Source organism: Etheostoma spectabile, chromosome 5, assembly GCF_008692095.1.
Source record: "Etheostoma spectabile isolate EspeVRDwgs_2016 chromosome 5, UIUC_Espe_1.0, whole genome shotgun sequence".
Lineage (NCBI taxonomy): Eukaryota > Metazoa > Chordata > Actinopteri > Perciformes > Percidae > Etheostoma > Etheostoma spectabile.
Window position 1 is genome coordinate 28,202,535 of NC_045737.1, and position 27,340 is coordinate 28,229,874.

Sequence of the window (27,340 nt, forward strand, 5' to 3'; positions counted from 1 at the left end):
TGGTTGAAATCCCCTATAAATATAACAGTACCTGGGTGCATTACATAGGGAAGAACAAGTGAAAGAAACCAGTTCCATTCATTTGTAACCAACCTTCAGTCATGGTCATAAAAATGATAACTGAAAAATATTACAACCATTACTAACGAAAGTTTGTATATGGTTTGGAATGGGCACTTCATCATACCTCTGCTTGAGTACAAAATCAAGTTCCTTTTTAATTCATATTATGGATGTAATTGGGAGTGAGGACCTGGGAAAGACTGAAGGGGAGGACAACCTCAAAATCATAGTAGTAGTAGTATTGATAGTAGTCTTCCCTCCACGTTGGCTGTTTAAGGACCTGTGCTTATTACATTTTAATTCCACTGAACAAACCGTAGCTTGCCAGTCATCAGCCAGAACTCCATTTTGGGCTCACACTGCTGCATATGAGCAGCTTTGTAACTCTCACCAGCAGGAACTCCAAGGAAGCTATGCATAATAATAATAATAACATTTGATGCTGCTTCAAATGAGAACTGCACCTATTGTAATTTTCTGTTGATCACATACAGTCAGAACAAAAACAAAACATCTTTTGTGATTTCACCCTAATTATGGCAGCACAATACGGTTTGATGTTGTATTAAATAACATCTATAAACTATATATACTATAACTATCTTTTAGATGGGGGTTCCAAAGCACAAGGTTATCTGAGGTTTGTAGCCCCCTCTGTAGTTCTTTGTCATGAAAACGTTGGTGCGTTGTATCCCACTGTGACTCCATATACACTTACAGAAAGTACTAATAGATTCCATATCAATAGGACCACAACATTACATAAGTCTATGCCTAAAATACTGCAAAATAGACTTAAATATGTTATTATGACTATCCATAAACAATGTTGCATCAAAATCCATTCATTCCATTGCCAGGACACTCTTGTAAAAGAGATTTTTAATCTCAAGGAGTTTTTTATCCTGGTTAAATAAAGGTTTGAATGAAAGAAAAAAAAATTCAAGCACTAAGAACTGAAATGAAAAGAAGTAATAATTTCCCTTATGCCTGGTATCACAATATCCAACTTTACAGTATAATACACATTTAATAATTAGGTTATGACTCAGTTAGAACACATCAAATCTTTATTTTTACACCATTGTAACACTCCATTGGAGGCTGTTTAACAAACACAAACAAAATGCAAACCTTGTGTTCTGATGTTAAAGGTCTTCTGAGGCCATTATACCACAATACATAGTTTAATATGTTTATCTTGACTTGTTAAAATAGATATTAAGATGCAGACTGCGATGCACTGAGGAACTCTTTTTGGGAGAATTTAGACCACACAGTGTTAAGCACCAAATTGATACAATCAAAAATATTATTCATGGCAATGTTTCTATATGCTGAGAACAAAAACTGATACTGTTGGGTCATAATATGGTTAAATGACAACTGGTTCAGAGTTAAAGCATTTAAGAATGTAATGAAACACTGCTTAGGACATTACGTAAGCAAATGGATCATCTTGGTTTGTTTAATAAATAATAGTCGAAGTAGAAAAAAAAACATTTGAACATGTACCTGAAATTCTTGGTAATAAACAGCTCAAACACTCTGCATCCATCTCACTGGCATTAAAAGGACACGTTAGGACCAGCAGATGTGAAAGTGATGATTGAGGACGGCTCCAGTGTTACAGTCTCATATGTCAGCGTGCTGACTCCAGTGATGCAGACCAAATCATCACGCTATTGCAATGGGAGATGAGGAGCACAAGAAGAGAACAGGAGAACAAACAGAAGAACAAACAGGAGAACAGAGGACTGCTTGAAAAAAGAACAAGAAAAGCTAGAGAGGAGAGGCAGAAGGGCGATAAGAAATACAGCGATGCCTATTTTCATTGGTAGGTTGCAATTAATGATTTAATAAAGATTCAAGAAGAATAATGTAGAATCGTTTTCGTTAAAATCAAGGAGCATGTTTTGTGAAAAAATATCATTTTTACTTTAATTTAGGTTTTCTAGATTAGAGGCTTAACTGTCCTACGGATTTAAAAAGAAATGTACAGTACTGTACAGTCTGGTACAGCACATCCACCTGATCTACTGCCACTAGTTCCTTGACTCAGTTTTGCTAATGTGCTGAAAGACAACTCTGTTTATCTTCCATGACATGGGAAAACACGGAACTTCATACTATACAGCTCATGCAGTCTCAGTTTAGCCGAGGATTCTGGGAAGCTCTTGTTTTATATACCGTTCGTTGTTCCTATATCTAACACATCTTGTTTGTTTTGCCATAGACAATCAATTTCTGTGTGAAAAAGGTGGAGGACAGATGGCTGAAGCTCTGCAGCATCAGAATATTTGAAATGTTGGAACTTGATGAAGCCTGTATTAACATAAACTTCCCATGTAACTGCCTAGGCTTAGTTTGGGCTGAATATTGATAATGATCAGTACATCCAAAGAGAAATATAAACTGAGATGGTTGGGTTGGGTTGGGCCTCGATTCAGCTTGGACAGAGATGGATGCTTCATGGTGCGTTCCATTTACCTCGGAAGTCAGAGCTGGGAATGACGTCACAGCCGATGTTGACTGTGCAGATAAACCAGTTGGAATAACCGGTTTTTTGCACAGTGGGGTTAGCTCTAGCCAGTTAGTGAGTCACAAATAAGACAGAAGAGCTAATTAACTGTATATTTTCTACCATTTTAACTACTGTTGATCCACAGAGAAGCCATCTCGGCCCAACTCCAAAATCCAACTTCAGGAGGATGTTACAGTAAAAATTTCCGACATGGAACTTGGAAAGTCCGTCTTCAAATGGAACGCACCATTATTACTCTTGGTTCAAACTCAAAGCTCTGACAAGGTTACGGGACATTTGACACTTTTACTTCAACAGAGGGTATTTTATGTGCAATGGTCCATTCTTGAGTGCTAAATGGCGCCTCTAATTTGTTAAATCCTGAAATGCATATACAGTACACAGGGAATGTACCAACTCTCTCTTCTTCCCCCATCACAGCATCCCTTAGTGTCATGGTGGTTTGGTCCAGTAGTCGCAGAGCAGTAGTCCTTATGTCCGCACCTGGAACTTGCCAGCTTTGGTCATGTATTTGATACCTTTGAAAGGTTTATACTTCTCACCGTACATGTCCAGTCGATTCACCTTCAGCCCTGTGGCAGGACAAAAAGACAGTTTTTCTTTAAATTCTCAATACAAACTGATGTGTCACTGGACAAGAGCAAACGCTGGTACAACACCAAAACAAATCTGGCTTGAGTTTATGAGGACAGTGGGCGGCTGATTTATGGACCCCGTGTGTTGTTGTGATTGGTCCTAGTCTTATCCAATTGCGTGCAGTCAGATTTTCAAATGCATGCTTGGTGCCGCCCCTCAAGATGGGTGAATTTCACTACTCGATGCCAGACCCTTAATCTTTCAGACTGGGTCTGGATTTCCAGGCTATGAAAAGGCCCTAACTGGGGCTACTCACACCTGCACATTCCTAAATTGTAGTTTTTAAAAGAAAACTATGTATTAAATGCATACTAGTAGCCATACTGCCTTCCATGTTGTGAAATTAACTCACTCATTTTAAATAATGCATTTTAAGCAATATTGCTTTGAATATTACCTGAAATGCTGTCTAGAATAACAAAATGCTAGAAAGCATGTCTATGCTAACTAAGTCACATCACTCTATAGACATTAACATTAAGCAAAAACCATATAATAATACATGTGAATACATTAACTCAACAAAAATGAATATAATGTGTATCAAAATGTGTTTATAGAGTATAGTCATGAGTACATAGAGTACAGGTGGTGTATTTATTGCATGTGGCCCCATCTAGTGGCCAGTGTGTCACCGTGCTCTCAGAAAGGGACAGTCAGGTGGTTATCAGCTGAGCATGTAATGAAAAGCTTCTCTCAACTGTGTTCTCTCAAATTACTCTCAATGCACAATATAGAGTGGAAATTACATCCATTAGTTAATAATAAAATATGGATCTAATTTACTAAAACAGCCTGGGAGAGTTTAGTGTGGAATGTAAGGTTCCGTTCACACCGCAAGTCTTAATGCTTAATTTGGATTTTTTGCTCAGATCCAATTTTTTATTTGGTTATTCACATCAATTTTTGTAATATGGCCTAGATCAGATTCCAGTGTCAACTGCTTGTGTTTTTGAACTGACCCGCATGTGAAAAAGAACAATAACAATGACATCAGACGCAGAACGCTGCTGCACTACAGTTAGGGAGGTTTTGGAGGAAGTAAGCATTTTCGCTCAAATTCACTGCAGGGGTGTGCGTGACCACACAACCGATTTGTACGTCAGGACCGCTACGGGCCTCCACCAGAGTTTCCTCTGGCTTCGCCCTGCCCAGGTATCGTTCACCATCTTTCTTGTCCTATCGCATATGCTCACGCTCCACCTCCCTGGCGGTATGGGCGAGACGGGCCGGTGGTGCGTCTGACCCCGCGGACCGGGATCCCACCTCAGCCGGCGTGCGACCGGCCTACACTTTCATCGCGCCACGGGGCACGTTGGACACCTTGGTCCGTGTTTCAAGACGGGTCAAGTGGGTTGGCAACATTGCCGCAGACCCCTGATGCCTTTTACGTGAGCCGATCCCCGTCCTGGCAACGCAACAGTCCGGCCCAGTTGACAGCCGCACCAGGGGCAGGGGCCCCATCCCTCCCCACGGGGAGAGAAGGCACAGCAAGGGCTATTGATGTAAAAGTTGCATCAAATTCGCCTTGGTTGTTCACACTGCGGTTGTATTGAAAAGAATAAAAAAATAAAAAAAGTTAAATAATAATCAGACCCAGGTCTGATTATTATTTTTATTTTTTATTCTTTGAATAAAATTTGATCTGGGCCAAATCTGGCCCAGATCAAATTTTTTTCACTACTTTTGATTTGGACCACTTTGCCTGCAGTCTGAACGCAGCCTAAGATAGGTGTTGTTTTACCGAGAATCACAATAATGAAAAACTAGAAACAAAGGAATTCCTGGAATGATGCCATAGTGTGTGTGTGTGTGTGTGTGTGTGTGTGTGTGTGTGTGTGTGTGTGTGTGTGTACCTGAGATGGCCATCTGTTGGATCTTTAACTGGATGTTGATGGTGGGGTTCTCATCAGGTTTGGAGGCCCCGGCCTGCAGGCTCATGGTGCCTTTCAGGCTGGGAAGCTTCTGAGGGTTGATCTTGCCAACATCCCAGCTCAACATCTAGCCAAAAAAAAACACATCATGATGCAATAGAAGATCACGGCCACTTGGAAAAAAGGTCAAACCCACACATTCTTTGATCCTGGAGAGGGTTGGTGTAAATAATAATAATTACGGCTTTTTGAGACCTCTTCTCATTCTTTTTCATGCACACTTCCCTCCTTACTTTAAGGTGTAGAAACATGCAAATACACTGTTTCTAAGTACCTTTGTGACTGGGTCGAAGGTGTATGTTCCCTGGGTGGGGTTGAGATTGGCGTTCAGGACGCCGCGGGGCAGCTGGCTGCTGACTAGGACCGACTCCACGGCCTTGCCCATGGTCTGTTTTGGTCCCAGAGTCAAGTCAAAACGTCCCTGGGAGCTTCCCTCTCGGAAGGTGATGTTGTGCTTGATGTACACTGGGATCGCCACCAGGCTGTAGAAGAAGCAGGCCAACGAACAACAGGAATCAGAGTCATACTAGCCAGTGGGATCATTTTCTTTGGGTCCATTTTGTACTGTTTGACTGTAACTTTACCAGGCTTACGTAAGCGTAATGGATGCCTCAGTAAGGGTTTGAGGGAAGGTCCCTTGTTTCAGCCAATACTCAAACATTTCAAGTGGATCGGGTGCTAATTTGGACAAGGATTGCCTATAACATTAAATAGCGATACCATGTGGACCAGGGGCTTTTCCACTCTGTACCTTCTCTTTGGTATTGGTTACCTCCCTCAGCAGCACTGGTTCATCCAATTTGTTTTTCTGATCAGGACTGATGGTAGCAGGATTTATGTTTTCAAAGAACGTTGTTATTGTTGAAGTAGTACACTGCTTGGAATAATATCCTTCAGACAGATCAAATACTGTATATTGGCAACTATTGACAAAAAAAACCAAAAGAATATGGATAATATGTTGAGAGGTGTTTCAACTTCATGCCTTTGCCATAAAGTGGCATGAACAGATGAACTGAATGGAAAACCACTGACTTCTGGGAGCTGACATGGTAGGAGAGCAACCGGAAGTTTCCATCGGGGGGGATGAAGGAGAGGATCCGCTCAGCTTCCCAGCGCTTGAACCGAACACACGGGTGGAAGCTGACATCATCCAGCAGCCGAGGATTCTGGGAAAGAGGCGGTGGGACAGGTAAGTTTGGGGGCACGTGCATTTTTTTTTTTTTTTTTTTACATGTGCAAACTCATATGGCAAAAATCATTTTATTACTGCAGCTGGTGGCTTTTGTCTTTCCAACTGTTTGAACAATGTTGACTTCAAAGCAAAGTCAAACCCTTTCCAATGCATTTTGGATAAAGCCAAAAAAGGATTAGAATAACGTGATAGAAAAAGATATCAGTGGAGTCCTATGGGGGCTCTTTACCTCTTTGAGAACGTACAGTACTCATCCCACCTACACATTTAATACTCTCTAGATTTAACTTGCAATTATGTATTTACAAAATGTTAAGTATGTGAGTGATAGAAAGCGCTATTTGTTATTATTACTATCATTAATACTCTACTGTTGTACAGCATAGACGTAGTAAGTTTGGCCAAACAGTCTTCTCAGTCTCACATTACTGGAACTGCCTTCCTGTTGGAGCCAGAGAACGCTCCAGCTGGCTGTCATTAACACTCACACTCCAAACAATCAAACCTGCAATCATCGATAGCTGCTTTACCTCATCCTAGGTACCGCCCTTCTTTGGATTGTACTTATTTTTTATTTTCTCTTTTTCTTCATTCATTTGCTTTCTATCTCTTTTTCGTTCTTTTAAATTAATGTAATATGATGATGTGTTGACCTGCCAAGGGACTATTGATGAATATGAGCTTTTTTGCTAACTCTGGCACATTTACATTTTAAGTGTAAACAACAAAATGTCAATTGATGTGCACGGTCCCTTTTAAATAAACAGATAAATAGATGGATAAATCATCAGTGCGGATCCACTGAGTACATAAAAAGAGTTGGCGTATTTGTTGAAATTACACAAGAGGTGTAGAACTCTGGAAAAGAGGACACTCACCATGAAAGAGAGAGTGAGGTCGGGCATGCCTGTCAGTTTTACGCAGGCATCAATGACTCCCTGGATTTCTGCTGTAATAGTGGAGCCTGAGGAGGAGGGGTGGAGGTCGTTGGGAGACATTGACAGAAAGTTTTTTTAAAAAGTACATAAATTAACAACCAAATCTGTTTTAGTTAGTTAGAAGTAAGTTTGAGTAAAGCTGCTGATGGCCCATATTTTAAGCTACAGTTCATTATTTTTTAATCAGACCATTTCCTCCACAAACCCCAACAATAATCAAACTGAAGATCTTCTCGCAAACAAAAAGTGTTAATGCAACTAATGCATAGTAATTTAATGAAATGCCATTACAGTAAGCATTACATGTTATCGTGATCAAAATGCCCATATCTTGCAATACGTTATAATTTACAGGGCTCTATTTCTATTATAAGCTTCTTATTTTTTTAATTGGAAAGATAAAATTTCTCCATTAATTGTTCCATGGAACCTTGACAGAAATGTAGTCACGGCCAAATAATGGAGCAATGATACGTTTGACCAGCAGGCTTTTCAGAGAAATACCTGATTTATCGATGATAGCATCGATCTCCTCCACCACGTCAAAATAGGCCTCGTTGTTGGTGTATTTGACTCCGGTGCGTCGCCATGGCACCACTGACAGCTGGCCTGTTGGGAGCTGTTCACCAACATTGGTGCTGCCTGGAAAACAGACGTCAACCAAAAGTCAAACAACAAGCACATTTACACAAATCAGTTGTTGCAATAGCTCCTGCCATAACACTGATCTGTTACCTTATCTTAAAGGGTAACTACCAGGGTTTTTTAACCATATTTTCCCATGTTTTTGTGTCCAAGTGACTGATGGGAACAACAATCTTTGACATTGGTCCAATATTAAGCGAGATCTCTGCAGCGTCGAAACAAGCTACAATGTAAGTTAATAGGGCAGCTTGTATTTCCCTTCACAAAAGTGCTTGTTTTTCCGCCGACAGACTCAGATTAATATATATAAAAATATAAAATTGTCTGACAACCTTATGGAAAGGATTAACTTGTAGTCCGTTGTATTGTTGGGTAGTTTAATTTGCATAGAAATGGGTTTGCGCATTTGTGTGAAGATGGTCTAGTACCGCCACGAAGCATCTCTTTATTACTCAATGCTGCTAGAGACATACGGCACCCTGTCTTCATTAAAGAAGGTTTGGGACATGGACCTTGAAATTACGTTAACAGAGGAAGAATGGACCGATATAGTTTGCAACTTTAAAAAAAATGGCACGTGACCTTCGCACTAGACTAATCCAGTTCAAGATACTCCATAGAAGGTTCTGGACTCCCTCTAAGCTGTACAGGCTTAGGCTCACTCCTAACATAGGGTGCTGGAAGTGCTCAGATGACGGCACATTAACCCATATGTTGTGGCACTGCCCAAAAGTGAAAGTCTTCTGGTCATCAGTATATGTGTGCATTCAGAAAGGTGTGGGCCTAGGGGTTCATACCCATTAGAGACCCATCTACACTAAAAGATTGTATTGCTTCAGCCGATGCTGAATGGGTCCAGACAGCTATCATGAATGGTAGGAAACTGATAGTCCAGCAGTGGGAGTCAGCTCAGCCCCCATCATTGCCCTGAGTACAGTTGCTGCATATGAACGAGTATCCTTCACCCTGCTGGACAGGCTAGATTGGCAAAACTTTCAATATATAAACGACCTTCAGTGATGAACTAGAGGCTCCGCCCCTCTTCCTACACAAGACAAGAGCTCTCTGGTTCACATTTTTAGTTACTATTTAAATGACTATTTTTCTGTACTGGGTAGCTTAATTTAAAACAAAACATCATTTTATATACGACATGTGTGTTTGTGTGAAAGAATCTCAATTTGTAAAGTAACTAAAGCTGTCAGATTAATGTAGCAGAGTAGAATGTGTCATGACAAGAAAAGACTCAAATCAAGTACCTTAAACGTGTACTCAATACAGTACTTGAGTAAATGTAGTTACATTCCACCTGCCAGATAGTAAAAGTGTCGCAGTCACTTTCTACAGACCCTGTGGCTACCATGTACATGGGCCGTACCTGTGATGGTGTTGACCATTGTGCGGAGGATGGTGGGAGGCTTAATGAGCTCTTTGAGGATGTTGGACTCTGTGGCCAGTGGAAAGCCGTTGTCCAGCATCTCCTCCAGTAGTTCATAGACCACTACCACATTGTCCTTAATAGCAGCCTCGGTACACACTCCAAAATAATCCTGAGAACAAAGAACACAGGCAGGATATCGGTATTCAAAGTCAGATATGAGTCATTTGAACTGAACTTAAAGTGAACTGAAAAATGCTAAGGGAGCCAGAAACCTGGAACGTGTCGACGACTCTGTGCAGGAACTCGATGACAAACAGCGGTGGCACCTCACTCTGGATGACTGCAACAAAGTAGATGCGATGCCTGAGCACACTGATAAGGTAGTGATGCGGTGTGGGTATAACTGGTGGGACGTTCTCCGGCTCAGTGGCGCGTTCCTGTGCCTCAAAGAAGTAGTCACACACAGAGCGGCTGACCACGCTCTTCCAGTGCTTCTCCAGGAAAATGTCCCCTGAGGCGTTGATTAGGAACAGGCTGTGGATCATTTTGGCTGGAGGCTGAGAGGGTAACGAGAAAAACAAAAGTGAGTCCAAGCCCACTACTGAAAGACAGCCCGTCCTCCTCTCACATGACACACTTCTTGGTAGATAAACCAAGTTTTTATCTACAAGCGCTGGGCATACAATGTGCTTTCCTCAGTAGCGAGAAGGTCTGTGTGCTCAATGTTTCATTTGTTAAAGAGCAAGGTTTTTTTTTTTTTCCTTCTATAAAAGGATTATTACGCACTACATTGTTAAATCCACAGCCCTCAAAATAATACAACTTCAACCAGTGGTGGAATGTAACTGGGAACATTTACTCAAGTACTGTACTTAAGTACAAATTTGAGGTACTTTTGTTTTCACGGTGTATCTGTGTTATAAGAGTAGTCTCCCTCCAGGCAGCCCAGTGGTTGGGGTTGGATGCCTGAAGGAGACACAGAGGGGTTCATGTCTCTTTCTACTGCTACGCCACTGCATTTCAGAGAGAAATGTTGTACTTTTCCACAACGAGTACTTTTACTTTTAATACTTGAAGTACATTTTCCTGCTGGTACTTACATACTTCACTTAAGTAACATTTTCAATGCAGGACTTTTACTTACAACAGAGTATTTTTTTACAGTATGTGTGGTATTAGTACCTTTACTTAAGTAAAGGCTCTGACTACTTCTTCCACCACTGATTGAACAGTATCACGAGGTTGGACTCATAAACGGCAGGACGTGTAATGGGTCCATCAAATGTCCATTACATGTCTCCATGCAGAGACACCCCTACCCAGCGGGTTTTACTTGAAGCCGTAGGCTACCGTTAGCTAACCTGTCTCGCTGAGTTAGCTAGCGTGACCCGGCTGGGAAATATGACACCGGAATATTAATTAACTATGAGGCGACGCTATCCAGTTCCCCCCGGATATCACTCAGCGCCATAAGAACCGGAATAACTTGCAGCTACACACAGGTCTAATTATTACTGCGATAAAACATTTAACAAAGGAACTAGCTAGCTGTTTGGATGTGAGAGCAGTCACAGGCCTGCGTCCCGGTCCAGGATGCTCCGCCGGTCCCGCCTCCTGCCTCACTGTCTCATGACAGGAAAAGCCCTGTCACCCTGTCCACGGGATGGAAATACTTTCAAATGACGAGGCTGTTCTGACTGAAAAATGACCACTTGCAGCTTGAGCCATACATAAATTGCAAGTGACTTACCAAAGACAGTTCTTTACGGCTTCGTCTCGCCTTTCACCCTTTTTCCTGATGAAAGATTAAGCCGCCGTCGTTGCTTCCCGTTAGGTGGAGCAGCTCTTGGTGTGAGGAAGAATAGAGAGGACCGCAAACCAATCAGAATCAGGGGAGACCATAAAGATCCGCCTACCTAATAGGATCATTGGTCAACGATACGGAAGCTGGTGGCTCGTGATTTGGCTTTGATTGGACCATGGAGGGAGCGCTACAGTAAACACCAGCAAAGCAGCCCGCTGATTGGCCTTGAGATGTAGCTAGTCTGACATTTTGTTTCCAGTATCAGATTTCATCTTGTGGATTTTCCTCTCCATTCATTCAAATAGAAACAGCTCAGGGACATAGTTAATAGAAAACTTCACTGAGGATAATTCTGCAATGCTTAGCAACAAAAATATTTCTCCAGTTGGTCTGCATGCTGCTATTTTTAATACATGTTATTTACAAAGAAACATCTTATTTTATATTTTTTCCCCTAAACAACGTTAAAGTAAATTAACACAGAACGGTTGTTCCTTTGACACACTGAGTTCCTCTCTCTCTCCTCTCCCGTTCCATGTGCGTGCACCCTGTCCCAGGAATACCTGTTACCAACCTAGTTCTGGGGATCCTTAGGGTCCATGGTCTTGGAGTAGGATGGCAACAAGGCTGCAGCTGTCGCCGTGGTCCTGCACCTGCTAGCCTGTACACCCTGCTACACCTCTACACCCTGCTACGCTCTGCCACGCCCTACAGTGCCCTGCTATGACATATACTACTACGACTACCATTTGTAGTCAGTGTTCCATTGTCTTTATTGTGACTGTTATTGCCACTGGTCATCACATAGGCTATATTATAATATATATATATATATATATATATATATATATATATATATATATATATATATATATACATATATACATATATATAATACTATATATACAATATATACATATTACATACATATTTATTGATCATATATAGATCATAATACTATGAGCTATGCTACTATCCTGATTATACATACTATTCTGTGTGCTGTTTTATCAAAAAGTCAAACTTAGATGCTGCATCCCGGGACCTCATGGGCTTTTACAATAATGTGCAATCATCCATCGGACATTATGATGCATTTATTTATGTAGCAATTGAGCTATTCATAGATAATTGTGGGCAGTCCCGCCAGATGCATACAGTTTGGGGATCTCAAATGAGAGTAATTATTATCCAAAATGGAAAAATGACTGTAAGTCAGTGACTCACTGAGTGAGTGATCCAAATGATGTTTTTTCAGTTTCCACGTTGTTTTAGAAGAAAACATTTGGTTACGCTTAGAAACAGAACAACACATAGAGCTTTTACAATATGCAGAGCTGACAAACATGACTCATGTGTGTTATTACAGGAATATTACATATTACATACTCCGTGCCATCTGGAGATCAAAACAATACAGCCTTAACGAAGCTGCTCCTGTATATATTATATATATATATATATATATATATATATATATATAAATCATATATATGTTATATATGATAATATAATATAATACGTAGTTAGTAAAGTGTGTTCTGCTGTACGGTCCAGAGAGCTGGCGAGCTGTCAAAGCGGACATGAGGAGAGTGGAAGTGTTCCATGATTATATGGCAGATAGTTGGCCTAATAAGATCTCCAATGAACTGGACAAGAAAAGAGGACGCATCACCAAGGAGATTGGGCACAGACACCTGAGATGGCTAGGACACGTGTTGAGCATGGAGCAGGACCGCATCACTACAGTCGCCTTAAGATGGACACCTATGGACACTGCCCATATGCAGAGGTTTACTCCTTGACGCAGTAGGCCAGGGTTCGACTCCGACCTGCGGCCCTTTGCTGCATGTAGTCCCCCCCTCCTTTTCACTTCTTCAGCTGTCCTGTCATTAAAGGCCTAAAATGACCCCAAAAAAATCTTTAAAAAAAGATGGACACCACCTGTTAAAAGAAAACCTGGGAGGCCCAAAACCAACCGGCGCAGAACTGTGACACAACAGACGGACCTCTGTCCTGGGGGAGGCCCAACATGCTGCCAGGGACCGAATGCAATGGAGAGGGGTTATTGAAGACTTATGTCCCATGGGGGAAGATGAGTTAGAAAGTAAGTGCATATTGTTACAATAATCACAATATCACATTACAGTCTGAGACCAGATCATTCACAACCAAAATGCAGAGTGTGTGATGATTCAGGTGGGTGACGTGATAACACATGACATGCTTCTATACTACAGGGACATCTAGTGGCCACAAGTGCTCAAAGATATCCCACAAATATCCAAAAGTCCATTAAAGATGCTCGCCAACCGTGTGGGGTAACACTGATCAATCCGTTACTAGTGTGGAGCTTTGTAAAAATGAATTTCTTAAAATTAAATGAAGTCTGGTCTTTCCCTAATCTGTTGTCAGAATAAATGACACCCTGAGCCCTTCATAACGAAGCTCAGGTAGAAGACATCCTAATCCTTGATAGTAGTGGGGCTCTGCCCAGCTGGGTGATTTTAAACAGGATGTTTGAATGAGCAATATAGATTTTGAATATGCACTTATATTTCAAACAAGAAGGGTGAAAATAGAAGAATTTTAAATCCCTGAAAACTATTTTCCCAATCAGCTTCTCACCATGACAGATGGACTCCTACATTACAAACACAATGAAACCTAAAGCAGGAGCAGAGTTAGAAATGTGACATGAGACCAGTGGTAGAAGAAGTAATAACAGCTTTTACTTAAAGGTCCCATGGCATGAAAATATCACTTTGATTTTTTTTTACCTTTAACATGAGCATGCCTATGAGGTCATAAGGGGCAAGATTACCTCCCCTTTCTCTGCTTTGCCTGCCCAGAGAATTCCCCCCCCACCATGAGAGAGAGACTATTCAAACGGCTTTCAAACAATCAAAGTGGCAGTTAGTCAAGGACTCAAGTAAAAGTACTATAGTACATGTATTTTATATTTTGGTACTTTGTCATTTCTTTTCCTGACTTTCTACTTTACTTTTTACTGACACTGACATACTTTTTCTTAACGTTTTCAATGCGCGACTTTTCCGTGTAATAGGGTATTTCTACAGTGTGGTATTAGTACTATTACTTCAGTAAAGGATCTGAATACATCTTCCACCACGGCTAGGCAGAGTCACTAAAGATGTTCATTTTCACACTTTGACTATTGGTTATTTAGTCCCGAGTCGCAACGTTAGACATTTAAATAAACGTACGCTACTTAGAAGAAAATCCTTGTTTTGTTTTGCAAAACTAGTTCTCAACCCCACTAACAATTTGTCCTGTACCTAATTTGCAAACTCTACTTAAATATTCAAAATTCCAGATACAAATTAGTCTGTTGATGGTTGAAATGATCCGTGCATGGTTTTAAGCATGGTTACGGCCTCTCTGCCCCTCAAAGGACTGGACTGAGAGGATGATGGAATTGTAGAACGGACTCGGAAACTTTAAAAAGCTCAAGGAAAACGTGAATGGCTCAACATAATTTATTTTCATTTTATGTTAAAATGTACAGAGTTCTTTGAAAGTACTTGCTAAGAAAGAAAGAACAAAAAACAAAAACAGAATTAATGGAAATACATACAGGGACAGCGTAGAGTTGAGGCCGCCGGGGGCAAATCAACCTTCACTGTGTGCCCAGCTGTCGCTCCTCTCTTTATTTTGCGCTCTCTCTTAGCATACAACGCAACATGTACAATTACAAAGGATACAAAAAGGGAAGCGATATAAACAGACAGAAATATACTGAGCTCCTTTTTTTACATGCCTCTTAAATGTAAGGAAGTCATCCTATACACACACAAGTAAAAAAAAAAGGAAAAAAAAAAAAAAAAGAGTTCCAAGTGACCTTTAGATATTTGTAGTCCTTTTGTTTAAAATAGCATTAATATACTACACAAAGATAGAAAAACTCTAGAGATGAGATGGAATGGAGAGGTTAAAGGCATCTTAAAGTCACTAAAAGTGAGTGGTAATTTTTTTAAATTTTGAATTTCTTAGTAATTATTACCCAAGAGGCGAGCTAAAAAATAGGTCTTGTTTTTTGTTTTTTTTCCTGAAACAGAAGTGAAAAAAATGACAGTACCAATATCAATGTCAGAGTTTCCTTTTATATTATAGAAAAAACATTTTCTCTACAATAGGTTTTCTAAAGTCAAAAAGAGTCAGCTTGTGTCATAAAAGAAAGCTGCCCAGTCTGATAAAATTCAGAAAGAAACAAAAACACAACATAAAAAAGGTACAGAACAGAACAATACACACAAATAAAGTATGCAGTGTCAGGTCTGTAAGAAAATGAAAGTTCCTCTTTTGACTTTGAATACTGGTACATGGAGCAACAAGGTCTACGGTTTCAGCCCTGCCAGTCGCACCGCCACAACCAACAGGATCCCCGAACGCTTTCTCCCCTCGGACCCTGCTCTACTATGAGTGGGCCTCTACGTGAGGGCCGAACCGTGCACTAGACCAGGCATTTAGGCACACCTTTTATAAAGGCTAACTGTCTACTGCCATATCTCTAGCCAATTGGAGTGCAGAATTTTGCAGAGAAGAAAAAAAAAACCCCAAAAAACAGTTTTAACAGAATACACCATTGAAAAGCAGACGCCTGTGGACCTCTTTGGGTCACTAACACTTAAGAGGAGAGGTCAGCTTTAGGTCACCGACTTTCCTTAAAGCAGTGAAATGGAAATCCCACCGTTTGTTCTGCGTTCCCTAAACTGCTAAAAAAAGGCTGAAATAGTACACCGTCTGTCGGTGGTGTGTGGATAAGAACAGCTGACCGTTGTTCTTTACCAAGCTAGCCGCCAATTGGTGACAGCTAGCTGGTGTGTGTGTGTGTGTGTGTGTGTGTGTGGTGTGTGTGTGTGTGTGTGTGTTGTGTGTGTGTGTGTGTGTGTGTATGAGTTTGCACTGGATATTGGGAAGTACCAGAATATTTACATCTAAAACGTTTCGGAGTGGCCGCGGAAAACTGGAAAATAATGCTACTTGTTTCTTTTATGGACACTGGACAGACAGCAACGCGCTCGTCTCTTTGTGCCTTTGTTGTTGAACAAGGTCCATTCAGGAAGACGGAGACTCTGGAACAGCTCAACACCTAAACACCGGAGGCCCCGCTCCTTGCTTTTCTGACCAACTGGCCCACAGAGAAGTCTGGGTATTTCTGAGAGAGCGAGAGGATGTATCACCAGTTCAGAATGGCACACATATAAAGACCAAAGCATATGAGAAGTCGGGCTGCACACGAGTATTTCAAAAAAACAAAACAAAAACAACAAAAATAAGACCCAACATTATGTTTAACAAAACAAAAACGAGAATCGGCCTACAATGTTTCATTGTCTCTTTTTTCAAGGTAAGGCTTCCTATATCAATTAAAAGATTGTGTGCATGGTTGAATATATTCAGTTAACCACTGTTTCTCATACGCAGTCTGACAAAGCGAGGTACTCCTGTATTGTCTTTCTCTGTGTATCTTCCTCGTCTTTCTTGTCCTCCCCTGCTCTCCTCCTGCGCGTCACGATGTGGAGGAGTCCCCCGGGCCTGTGTGAAATCACATGACAGAGGACTGTGCAGGCCTGGCCGGAAGCTGCATGGCACAACAGAGGTCCACGTACACGCCCAAACCCGGGTCCCCCGCCGGCTTGCTCCCTCACACAGCCCGCTGGGAGGGGTGGAGAAACGAGCCCAAACAAAAAGGGACGAAATGACAACATTGAAAAACAGGAAACCCAAAGACCCCCTCTGTCTCCGACCACCTCCACTCGCTGGTGCCTGCCGTGGCACTGGAGGGGGTGAACGGGGGTAATGGACATTTAGAGTACAGCGAGTTTCAGCTCTGGCCTCATGTCTCCTTGTCTCAGTTCTTGGCTGCTCATCTGCTCATGTACGGTGATTGTTTGGGGACACCCGCATAGCTGTGATGGGAGGGGCCAGTGTACATCATGTTGCCATGGTGATTGGGCTGCATAGGCTGCTGCGGGTAACCCTGCCCTCCCATCATGCCCATCTGCATCTGCATGGGGTACTGAGCTGGCTGATTCATGTAAGGGGGATTGCCGTGGTAACCACTGTTCATCATGGGCTGAGGCATTCGGTAGCCGGCAGACATGGCGTTGAGAGGCGTCATGTTCATGGAGTTGTACGGTGCTGGCGTGGGCATGAGGTTTGGCATCATGCCGCGCTGCACGGCCAGGGTGCGCGGGGTGCCCTGCATGGCCACGGCCCCTGAGCTGCGGCCGTAGAGCTGCTGCTGGTGCGGGGCCGGGGCCAGCTGCTGAGTGGCTTTGGACCGGATGGATATGTGGCCTTTGACCGTAGCCATCTGGCCCTGTAGCCGCTGCGTGTGCGGCGGGGGTCCCAGGCCGATGTTAGTGGTGGGCATGTTGCATTGCAGCTGCAGGGAGCCCAGGTTCATGGAGCCAGAGCTCAGGTTAGGAGGCGGGGTCATAGTGGGCTGGCCCTGAGAGAGGGGGGCGTGGGGTGAAGGTGCCAGCCCGGGGTTGGAGAGAGAAACACTGGTGGCGTAGGAGGTGACGGAGGCGGAATGAGAGTAGGGCATGGCATGGGGGTCCATGATGGTGTTGGTGAGCTGCTGCAGTTTGGCCAGGCTGAAGGTTGCAGAGGGCTGGGGGTAGCCCCCTGTGCCAAAGTCCTGACCCATGCGCTCATACAGGGTTCGGCCCCCTCCTCCGCCTCCACTCTCAGGGATCTCCATGATCATGGGTGTGGAGGCGAAGCCATTTCCCATACTACACTGCGACAGGGCCTGCTGCTGCTGCTGCTGCTGCTGCTGCTGCTGCTGCGGTGGGGGTGGTGCCGACGGTGGAGGCTGGGGGTTTGGGGCTTGTTGCTGCTGAGGAACCTTTTTTTGGGACTGCTGCTGCTGCTGGTTGGTGCTGGGAGGCCTCTCGATCACACCGCAGCTCTGAGGAGACTTAATGCCACAGCTGGGGGTGTTGGATGGCTGTGACGGTGGCGGGGGCTGGGGCACAGCGCTGCCCACGTTACTGGCACCGGGTCCGCTGTTGGGTCCTGATCCAGTCTGCTGGATGAGGCTGCAGCTGCCCATCGATAGTTGGGATCCTCCAGTTCCTGTGGAAGAGGTGAGGCTGGGGGCTGGCACGAAGGAGCAGCTGTTAGACTGGGAGGAGGACGGAGGGGCGGAGTTTGAAGAAGAGGAGGCTGATGATGAGGAAGCCGTGGAAGCTCCGCCAACTACAGCAGCCGACATTCCCCCTCCATTCCCGCCATTCCCTGTTCCGTTACCCCCTCCCCCCATGGTAGAGTCATAGCTGCTGGGGTTGTCGTAGTTCTCGGTGGTGCTCTCTATGCTGCCGAGGTCACTGAAGCCGCTGTCGACCACCTGCTGCGAGTGGTCCGACACGGACGGCACATCCATCATTGGCGACGTCTCCATGCTCTGCTGGGAGGGGGCGGACAGGGAACTGGGATGCTCTGGCGTGATCTGGGTGTACCCCCCTCCACTACCCCCACCACTGCCCACTGCCCCTGTGGGGCCAGGCGTCCCTCCCCTCTGCCCTGCTGGTGTTGTGTCCAAGATGCCCGAGGGCAACCCTGGACTGTTCACCGAGCGCACAGATTGACTCGGCAGGGGCGGCACTGGAGGATTACCAATGGGGCTGCTGTGCTGGGAGGGCCCACAATCCTCGACCAGGGCCAGAGCCTCCTCCTCGGCCTCCCCTGTGTGGCTGTAACTCTGCAGGGTGCGGCAGGCAGCTAGTGTCTCCTCACAGTCCTGGTAGGCCCCGTGGTGTGGCTGGGGTTCTGTCTCTTCGTCCTGGGCTTCCCCTTGGGTCAGGGACTGGACGGCCTGCATAGTCTCAAGGTCCAGCTCATTGGAGTGGTGATGGGGGTGGTGTGGGTGATGGTGTCCCAGCTCCTCTTTGAAGTCAGAGTGCTGGTGAGGGTGGGCGTGTGGATGTGTGTGTTGGGGCTCCATCAGCAGCGTGACGTCCTTATCGTCTGGGTGCAGCGACTGGAGCTCCAGGGGCTCAGAGGGAACAGACATGGCCGTGACCGTCTCCACTGCTGCAGCTGCTGCAGCCGACTCCTCCTGCTCTCTGCGCCGCCTCTCCTCCTGCTGCGGGTCGGCCGAGGAGGGCCGACACTTGTTCTCCTGCGCCTCTTCCTCAGCCTCCTCCTCCTCCTCGTCTTCCTCCTCCTGCTTGCTGACATAGTCCCGGGCCACGCTGTTCTCCATGTCTAAAAAAGCCTCTCCACCTTGGGGTTCTTCTTTGACAGGGGGAGAGCTTGCACGGGAGGCAGGCTCCTCCTCCTCCTCGTCATCATCTTCTTCATCTTCAGAGTCCTGACTTTTTCTTTTCTTGCTGTTGTTGCTGCTGTTGCTCTTGTCCTCCAAGTGCCCATCACCTTCATCGTCTGCGTCGTGGTCTTCACTGCGCCTGCTTCCTGAACCTGGTGGAACTGCCGCTCGTCTTCCGGCGACACTGCTACATTCCTCCCCCTCCCTCTCCTCATCGTCATCGTCCTCTTCCCTGTCACCCATATCTGTGTCCTGAGGCCGGGATTGTCGGGCCCGGGACGGTGGACGGCTAGGTTTCTCTTCCACCCAGGCCCTTCCAGTCTCCTCGTCCTCTTCCTCCTCAGGTTCAGAGGTGGGAGGTGGTTTGGGGGCAGGCTGTGGTGGCTGGAGGAGGGCACGATTCTTGGGTGGTCTCCCTCGCCTCCTGGGCACTTTCTGCTCAACAGGCTTAGGAAGATAGTCATCTTCTTCATCAGAGTCTTTCGGTTTGTTATCTCGGTCAGTGTTGGTTCTGCAGACTCGCTTGCTGTTGCGGTCTTCTGTCTGGAGCAGCTGAGGATCTTTGTCCAGCTGCTGCTCCAGCAGCCTTTGTCTTTCCTGCTCCTGCCGCTCTGCCTCCTCCTGGGCCCGCTGCAAGTACCAGCTCCGGGGCTTGCGGCCAGGCTTCATCTTGATTTTAGGGGGTGGCGGATCCCCACTTTGGGCCTGGCTATCTGCGGCTGGCCCACCACTAGGGGGTTTTCCAGGTCCTTGTTGCTTCCAGTGCAGGGGTTTGCGGCTCTTTCCCTTTGGCCAGCCCTTCTTCTTCTTGACTGGGACTTCTGGGTTGGCCACTAGGCTCTCAGATGGAGTTGCTGGCAGAGCAGCCACGGGTTTCAGCACGGGTGTTAGCTCTAAAGAAGGCAAGAGATAAGCCAGTGTTAGATAAGGCTGCACACGTACCAAACCAATCATTAGTGATGGTCGAATGAAGCTTCATGAACCAGTGTCTTTATTTTCTGAGCCCACTAGATGGCGCTCTCTGTTCCAGAATTGGTTGAGAACATAGTGAATTAGAATGCCTTAGGCCTTTTTCTTAAAACCAAGAGCGCCATCTAGTGGGCTCAGAAAATAAAGACACTGGTTCATGAAGCTTCGTTTGGCCATCACTACCAATCATCACTAATCCTGCCCAAGTTTGGCACCAAAACCCTGTCTGCTTACCGTCTTCCTCTGAATCTGTGAGGTTGGAGTGCCGGCCCCTTTTGGGCGCTGGGTCAGACAACCTCAGCGCAGAGCGGGCTGGGGGGTAGCGGTGCAGTGGGTGGCCCAGGGGCGTCTCCTCCTCCAGCCTGGGCATAGGCCTCTCCGAGTCGGAGTCCACAAAGGGCTCATCCAACACTTCTGTGGTCTCAGAAATCGTCTCTGTCACCACGCTGCTGTGAGGGTGGCTCCGCTGGCGAAAGCGACGCTTCCTCAGTGGCTTCTAGGTAGAAACAGGATGGGTTATTAAGTGTGCCTTTAAAAATGTACCTTAAAATTATACAACAGACATGGACTGACTGAGATCAAGAAGATTATAGTAAATGGCATGGATGTGAATCCAGTTCTAAATACAACTGAGTGCTAATTAATTCATTCATTTTTTTAACTAGGCAAAGAATCTATCTTAATTCTAAGATTACATTACATCAACGGTTAACACTGTTGACACTGTTAAGTTTCTTACCTTGCATTTAAGCCCCATGGCAGGCTTGGTAAGGATGGGTGGGGAGCATGCCCTACTCTCTTCATCATCTTCGTCATCATCATCCTCCTCTTCTTCACTGCTTTCACTGAAGCAGCTCTTCCTGACAGGCAGAGACTCATTCAACCTGGAAACCACAGATAGCTGTGCTAGTCCCTCTCCGGGCCCTTCCATCATTCTGGGTTTAGGGCCTCTCTTTTTCCTTGGGGGCCGCCCTCTTCGTGTAGGGGTTATGGAGGGGTGCCTGGCCATGTTCAAGGAGTGAAAGGCTGTGGAATCTGCATGTCTATCCAGGGAGAAAAGGGAGGGAGGGCTGCAGGCAGAGCTTGTGGTTTTTCCTCCCTCTGTTCTCTCCTCGTCCTCATCATCCTCGTCCTCCACGGGGCGGATCTTAGGTGGTCGTCCCACCCGTGTGTTGTCTTTCACCTTGCCCCAAGGCCAGTTTTTGGGTGGGCGCCCTCGTGGTCGGCGTTCTCCATTTGTTGGGGGAGGGGGACGTGGTGGCTCTGGGACAGAGGCTGGACAGCGAATGGGAGGGGGAGTTGGAGAGCTTTGGCTAATGGGAAACCCCGGCAAGCTCTTTCTTTCCTCTTCTACTTCCTCGTCCTCGTCCTCATCCCTCTTCTTCCCTTGGCGCATGTGCCAGGACATTGGTGGGACCCTGTGACTTGGTTTGATCTATTTACAGAGAAAATAGAATAAACTCAATAACTAATAAACTAGAATGCACAACAACTTCGACATCAATCTATTATTTCCACAGCAAACAAATTCAAAGAAGTTACCTCCTTGCGGTTGTCTTCCTCTGGTTCTTCGTCCTCCTCATCGTCGTTGTCATCTGCATCAGAGACCACAGTGTTGGTTACAATGACGGGAGTCCAGCGGAGACACTCGGGGTCGACATCCAGCTGCCGTGGCCGGGCGTTGAGACGAGCCATGTGGTTAGACACCAACTTCTCCCTCCGCACCAGGACGAGCCTGACAAAACCACAGCAGAAACCAAAAGGAGCATTAGAACTCTGTATGCATGTTTTTCTACATGTAAGCAGAAATGAGAAGAATGTAGCATCTATGTGTTAAACCAATGTGTTAATGTGTTAATGTTAGCTTGTTGAGTGCATACGTGTATGGCTACGTGTAGAGCTGCATATATTAACCAATTAAATCTATTAGCTGTCAACTATTAAATTTTTGTTCAACTATTTTGATTGATTAAACGGTTTGAGTAACTTTTTATGAAAGAAAAAAAAAAAAGGTTCCTTGATTCCTGTTTCTCAAATGGGAATATTTTCTTGTTTCCTTTTTCTCCTCTGTGACAGTTAGCTGAATATATTTGACCTATGGAGAAAAGACATTTGAGGATTTCTAGACCAAACAACTACTTGATTAAAGCTTCAGTAGGTAACTTTTGTAAAATGTATTTTTTACATATTTGTTAAAACTGTCACTATGTCCTGACAGTAGAATATGAGACAGATAATCTGTGAAAAAATCAAGCTCCTGTGGCTCCTCTCTGTCCTCTTACTGCCACTAGCAGAAATAAAACCGCTCCCGGTCAGAAACAGCCAATCAGAGCAAGGAGGACTGTCTTAGCAGTGTCAATCACTCTCGTGTACGCGCCGCTCATACCCCTCCCCCGCACAGCGCGTGCCGTGTTCAAGCTCAAGATTGCCAGTGTGCTGCAGTTGTGCTAATCGCGGAGAAATAACTTTTCAGGAAAACTGCCAATTTCTCGAGTGACACCTGCTCAGAAAACAAAGACGGGCAAACAGAAGAAGACCGATGACAAAAAGCGAGCTTAAGAATTAAACCGAGCCCGAAATAAAGCGAGGGTCAACATCGAAGCGGCTTTCAGAGGTGGAGGAAGCTATGCCTCCTAGAAGGATTCAACACGGATTCAGAGCTAGCGTTAGCCACATTTCTGCTTGACATGTAAGTATCCGCTTGATTTATTTCATTTTTTAAGAACTACACAACTAAGATATCGATGGTTACAGTACACTTTCAGTACACTGGTGATAGCGCAAATCTCAGTTTACTCTGTAGCTTGTTGCTAAGTCTAACAGTTAGCTTGTTAGCTTGTGGCACAGCAGGAATGTTGTAGCAGGTGAAGATTAACTTTACTTGCTAACTCCTTCACCCTCCGTATAAGCAATATTGTTTCGATACCTACAATTAGTAAGCCAAAATGTTTTTTTGTCAATCACAACAAATGTAGCTATGGTTAAACAACTTTAATTGTGCGCTGTCCCTGTCGAAGTTTGGCAATGCAGAATTCTACTTTTGATTATTTTTAAACACGTTTTCTTCCCCCTCAGGATGTAATTTGCAAATCAAATGTCTGACACAAATTCTTTGTGCTCCTTCAACAGGTCAGACATGGCCCCAGACACAGAGGCACGTGAAGGAATCGTCTTCAGTCCAAATCAAATGTTCAGTATTTCCTTGTGCAGGAGTACTTTTCTGAAAAAGCTGATTTATTTTACCCATATGCAAAATAAAACCAAAGACATATTTCTAAGATGTTATTCCTTGGCTTATTGAGCTTTCTCACTGATTCATCACTCCTACTGAAAGTTTAGATCCAAAAGGTAATTCAGTAATGTATTGTGTAAAGTGCTACTTTTGTTGTCACAAATGAGCGATTACATAAAAAATCATTTTAAACCCTTTCATTGAAAAAATTTACAAAACTTTAATAGAAATATTTTAAATAAGCAATTTTTTTATATAAGCTATACCCTACTCAGAGTAAATCCCCTGTATTGTCCATGAGGATGTGGAAAGCATCGGTGGCCCTGCTTACTAGCCTGCGCGTTCACGGCAGGCCCCGCTGTGGGGGAGGAGCTTGGAGGGGGGGCTGTAGCGCAGCAGAGAGCAAGGGGAGGGACCTGTAAGGTGTGCTCGTTCAAATTTTTAGGCTAAGTCCACGTTTTCTCAGAACTCCCTACTGCAGCTTTAATCGAGAGAATAATCTGCAGATTAATTGACAATTAAAATAATTGTTAGTTGCAGCCCTAGTGACATGTGATAACTTTGGACTTTTGCAGCACATTTACAATTCTACTTACATTAGAAAGCTTGTCAATGTTTTGTGTTTTAAACCAAAGTTAAATGCTCCTATGTCCGATGGGTGCTTCCTTGGCCCATGCTACACCCTTCCAACAAGTTCCATGAAAATCTGGCCCGAAGGTTTTCCAGTAATCCGGCAACCCATTACCCTGGAAATCGATGTCAATATTGCGACGATACTGTAGGGTTGATTATTGGTGCTAACAAAATGTTATTTACACAATGAGATGTTTGATAAATATTCTCCAGAAATGATTTAATGACTTGGTGGGTAAAGGTAGATAATAGAAGAGCTAGAACAGTCTGGTGAGTTCAGGAAATGACATCACTTTACTGTAATGCAGCCTGTAAAACCAGGTAAAGACAACACTTATCATATTTCGATATTATGATATATCAAAATTCTAAGACAATATCTAGTCTCATATCGCAATATCAATACAACATTGATATATTGCCCAGCCCTAGTACTGTATCACCTGTAACACAGTCTCGCTTTGCCAGACCCTCTGCCAAAGCGCGAGGGAGGAGGGTCTGGCTACTCCACAAAGCATTTGGGGATGGGAGGAAAACGTGCTTCCATGTCTTGAAAGTTAGCTAATGTGGTTGACTTTATTCTCTGCTATTTAGTACTGCAACATCTGATAGGGTTGTTGTATATAGCAAACTGATTTGCTTGTGCAAGATGCCATGTAGCTCTTAAACTAAGCTTTGTGTGATATTGCACAGCAATGCAACAATTTTACACTTAAACCTGATTAAAATGCCAAAAACACATGAGCCTGTTCCTTGGAGCTGGATTAGGAGAATGTTTAGCTGAGTATACGTTTGTGGGGACAACACTTAGTGAGGAAAGAATAATCCCACTGGCTAGCTAAATACTGCTGCTCTGCACTGACCACTGCTCTGGCCAGGCTTATTTTATGTGATTTAAACTGTGGAATTTATGGCTTTAAAAAGGTTAACAAGCTGCACATGATTTACTAAAAAAAAAAAAACATCCTATAACGTGTGATGTTTTGAATATGCAAGTTTTGAACAATAAAGGAGAATAATTAAACTAGATTCAATATCAATTACAATTTGAATTATATTGACAAGAAAACAGGATATGAAGTGTTAATTTTCCGGGCTGACTACCCCCAGACCCCCCAGATATAATGTGAATCTGACCTGTCTCCTCGCTGCTCTAGCATGTTGAGGCTGTGCAGCGTGGTGGTGATGTCCTGCGGGCAGATGCCAGTCAGCTTGCTAAGCTGTCGTATGGTGATCTGCCGATCGCGGACCTCGTGGAGACACTCCAGCACCACGCTGCGCCAGTAGGCCATGTAGGACAGTCGGCCTAGGTCCGACAGAGGCTTCTCTGGAGAGCCTGGCTGGCCCTCGCATTTGGACAATAAGTAGCCTGCAGGGAGGGAGCAACAAAAAGACATCTTGAGACTCAAACGTTGTACACCACAGGATTTTTCTAATGTATTCGTCGATCAAAAGAAGCATCAGATACATTTCACAGTGATTTGTGTTGTTTATGGCTGAAGCCCTTACTGAAGTCGATGAGAAAGCGTCCGTAGCCCCTGCGCTGGTACTGTGGAAGAATCATGATGCATGACACGTTGTATTTCTGTTGACAGTGCTTCTCCTGAAGAAGAGGGAGAGACAAGACACATACCGTCATTAGAAAAAAATAAAAAACATAATGGAAACCCCGTCACAGAGCAGGCCTGTGAGAGTGTACAGCAGGGTGTTGATGGTGCTGCGTCCGCTCACTAACTGCTGGGTTTTGGCAGCAAGGCGGCATGTTAATGGGAGCACCTGCGACCACAAACTCCACAGAGAGGGGCAACGGAGCTGACAGCGCCCAGTGTTTATCTGGGACACAACATGAGCATTTGTTTATCTGTAGGAATGCACCTGTGCGGAGTGATGACAGGGCATTTCAGTTTCATTTCATTTTTTATACATCTGTCTCTCCATTTTGGTTCATGTAGTTGTGTTGGTAAGTTTGAGGAGGGTGGTTATGATTTACAGGTATGAATTCCTTGCAAATGGAGGCGTGATGCTGTTGGTGGCGTTGTGGACTTACCAAAATGAATACCAAATTCAGAGTAGGGCTGGGACGGTTACCGTGATCATATGACACCTACAGCGGGTCTGATATCGTCACCGCCATCACCTCAAAAAAACCTGCTTGCACGTGTGCACCTTGACATGGGTTCAGGGATTCTGATGACATGGATTGTGTCTGAAGACATTGTGTCTAGGGCTGGGCAATACGGACCAAAAGTCATACCCCGATATATTAAGGCTGACGATGTATATCCCAATATTTTTTACCACAAAATGTTCAGTCAAAGTCAAAGCCAAATATGTCATGTCCCACATAGTTTTATTGAAACTGGCTATTTCAGTGGACAGTTGCAAAATCAAATGAATAAATAATAAACAGGTTTGTTCACCTGGTTCTTGGTTAAATGCTCAGCTGTTCAAATAACAATAAAATATTAACATAAATACTGTATAACAACAGGAGGACCTTTTTATGAAATCAAAGCTCTGTAAGGAGCACATTTAAAAATAATATCTTTAATAAAATTAGACTATAAAATAGGTTAATCTTATTCTGAAATAACTATATTTATATGAGAAAAGTACAACATCAACCTTGTTTTAGTTTGACAACTATAAATTGTTTATTAAAATCAAATTACAGATTTGCTTCTCCTTTCTCACTAATCCACTGAACATTACAAAAGAATAAAATATGACAAACCCTAGTAAGGGCAGCATTTATATATAAAGAAAGGACTAAATAAATTGCTCAGTTTAAGAATTCTTTTTTGAAATATTAGCTTGAGACATGCGGTTCTCATCTCCCAGTCTTGAATGAAGTGAGCAGCCCGGCTCATGTAAGGCTCACACGTCCTGCTCGACCACATATCGCTGGTCAACACAAAATGGGTGACGTCAGCGAGCCGGTCAGCAAGGCTCGGCCTGACTTCAGCCTACATTTGTGGCAGGGCTTCTTGGGAAGCTCATATCACGGGTCCATCGTTTTCAGTAGCTTTTTTTAATCCGGCTTGGTCCACAGTTGCAACAGGG

General features: G+C 44.2%; 2 protein-coding genes across 4 annotated transcripts in view; both read right to left on the minus strand.

Annotated features, from left to right (window-relative positions):
• Window positions 1–1,119: 1,119 nt before the first annotated feature.
• Window positions 1,120–11,200, minus strand: ap3m2 (adaptor related protein complex 3 subunit mu 2). Of its 3 annotated transcripts, XR_004332155.1 has the most exons (10): window positions 11,088–11,200; window positions 9,610–9,894; window positions 9,335–9,506; window positions 7,816–7,953; window positions 7,252–7,337; window positions 6,214–6,347; window positions 5,453–5,660; window positions 5,101–5,245; window positions 2,480–3,180; window positions 1,120–2,403 (listed from the first exon to the last, which is right to left on the minus strand). XR_004332155.1 is itself a non-coding variant. In XM_032516798.1 (9 exons), exons 2-9 carry the CDS (start codon window positions 9,880–9,882, stop codon window positions 3,080–3,082), a joined length of 1,257 nt encoding a protein of 418 aa, XP_032372689.1. In that variant the 5' UTR covers window positions 9,883–9,894; window positions 11,088–11,200; the 3' UTR covers window positions 1,120–3,079. The 3 variants fall into 3 exon arrangements, 2 of the variants coding, with proteins under 2 accessions (XP_032372689.1, XP_032372690.1); XM_032516798.1 differs by having other exon boundaries at window positions 1,120–3,180; XM_032516799.1 differs by having other exon boundaries at window positions 1,120–3,180; window positions 9,610–9,907; window positions 11,089–11,198.
• A 3,425-nt stretch (window positions 11,201–14,625) lies between these two features.
• Window positions 14,626–27,340, minus strand: part of kat6a (K(lysine) acetyltransferase 6A) — a 39,988-nt gene continuing 27,273 nt past the window's right edge. The window contains 6 exon segments of the mRNA XM_032515941.1: window positions 14,626–20,336; window positions 20,647–20,908; window positions 21,152–21,847; window positions 21,955–22,147; window positions 25,415–25,646; window positions 25,787–25,880. Of these exon segments, the coding sequence (XP_032371832.1) occupies window positions 17,032–20,336; window positions 20,647–20,908; window positions 21,152–21,847; window positions 21,955–22,147; window positions 25,415–25,646; window positions 25,787–25,880 (4,782 nt within the window). The 3' untranslated portion in view covers window positions 14,626–17,031.

What these genes read in the sequence shown, in the direction of transcription:
- ap3m2 (XM_032516798.1), bottom strand. Translation starts at nt 9,882, where the DNA reads ATGATCCACAGCCTGTTCCTAATCAACGCCTCAGGGGACATTTTCCTG. An exon ending in TGCTATCATCGATAAATCAG is followed by an intron (nt 7,338 to 7,815) that starts GTATTTCTCTGA and finishes CCTCCTCCTCAG; the next exon opens with GCTCCACTATTACAGCAGAA. An exon ending in TACCATGTCAGCTCCCAGAA is followed by an intron (nt 5,661 to 6,213) that starts GTCAGTGGTTTT and finishes CTTCTTCTACAG; the next exon opens with CCTGGTGGCGATCCCAGTGT.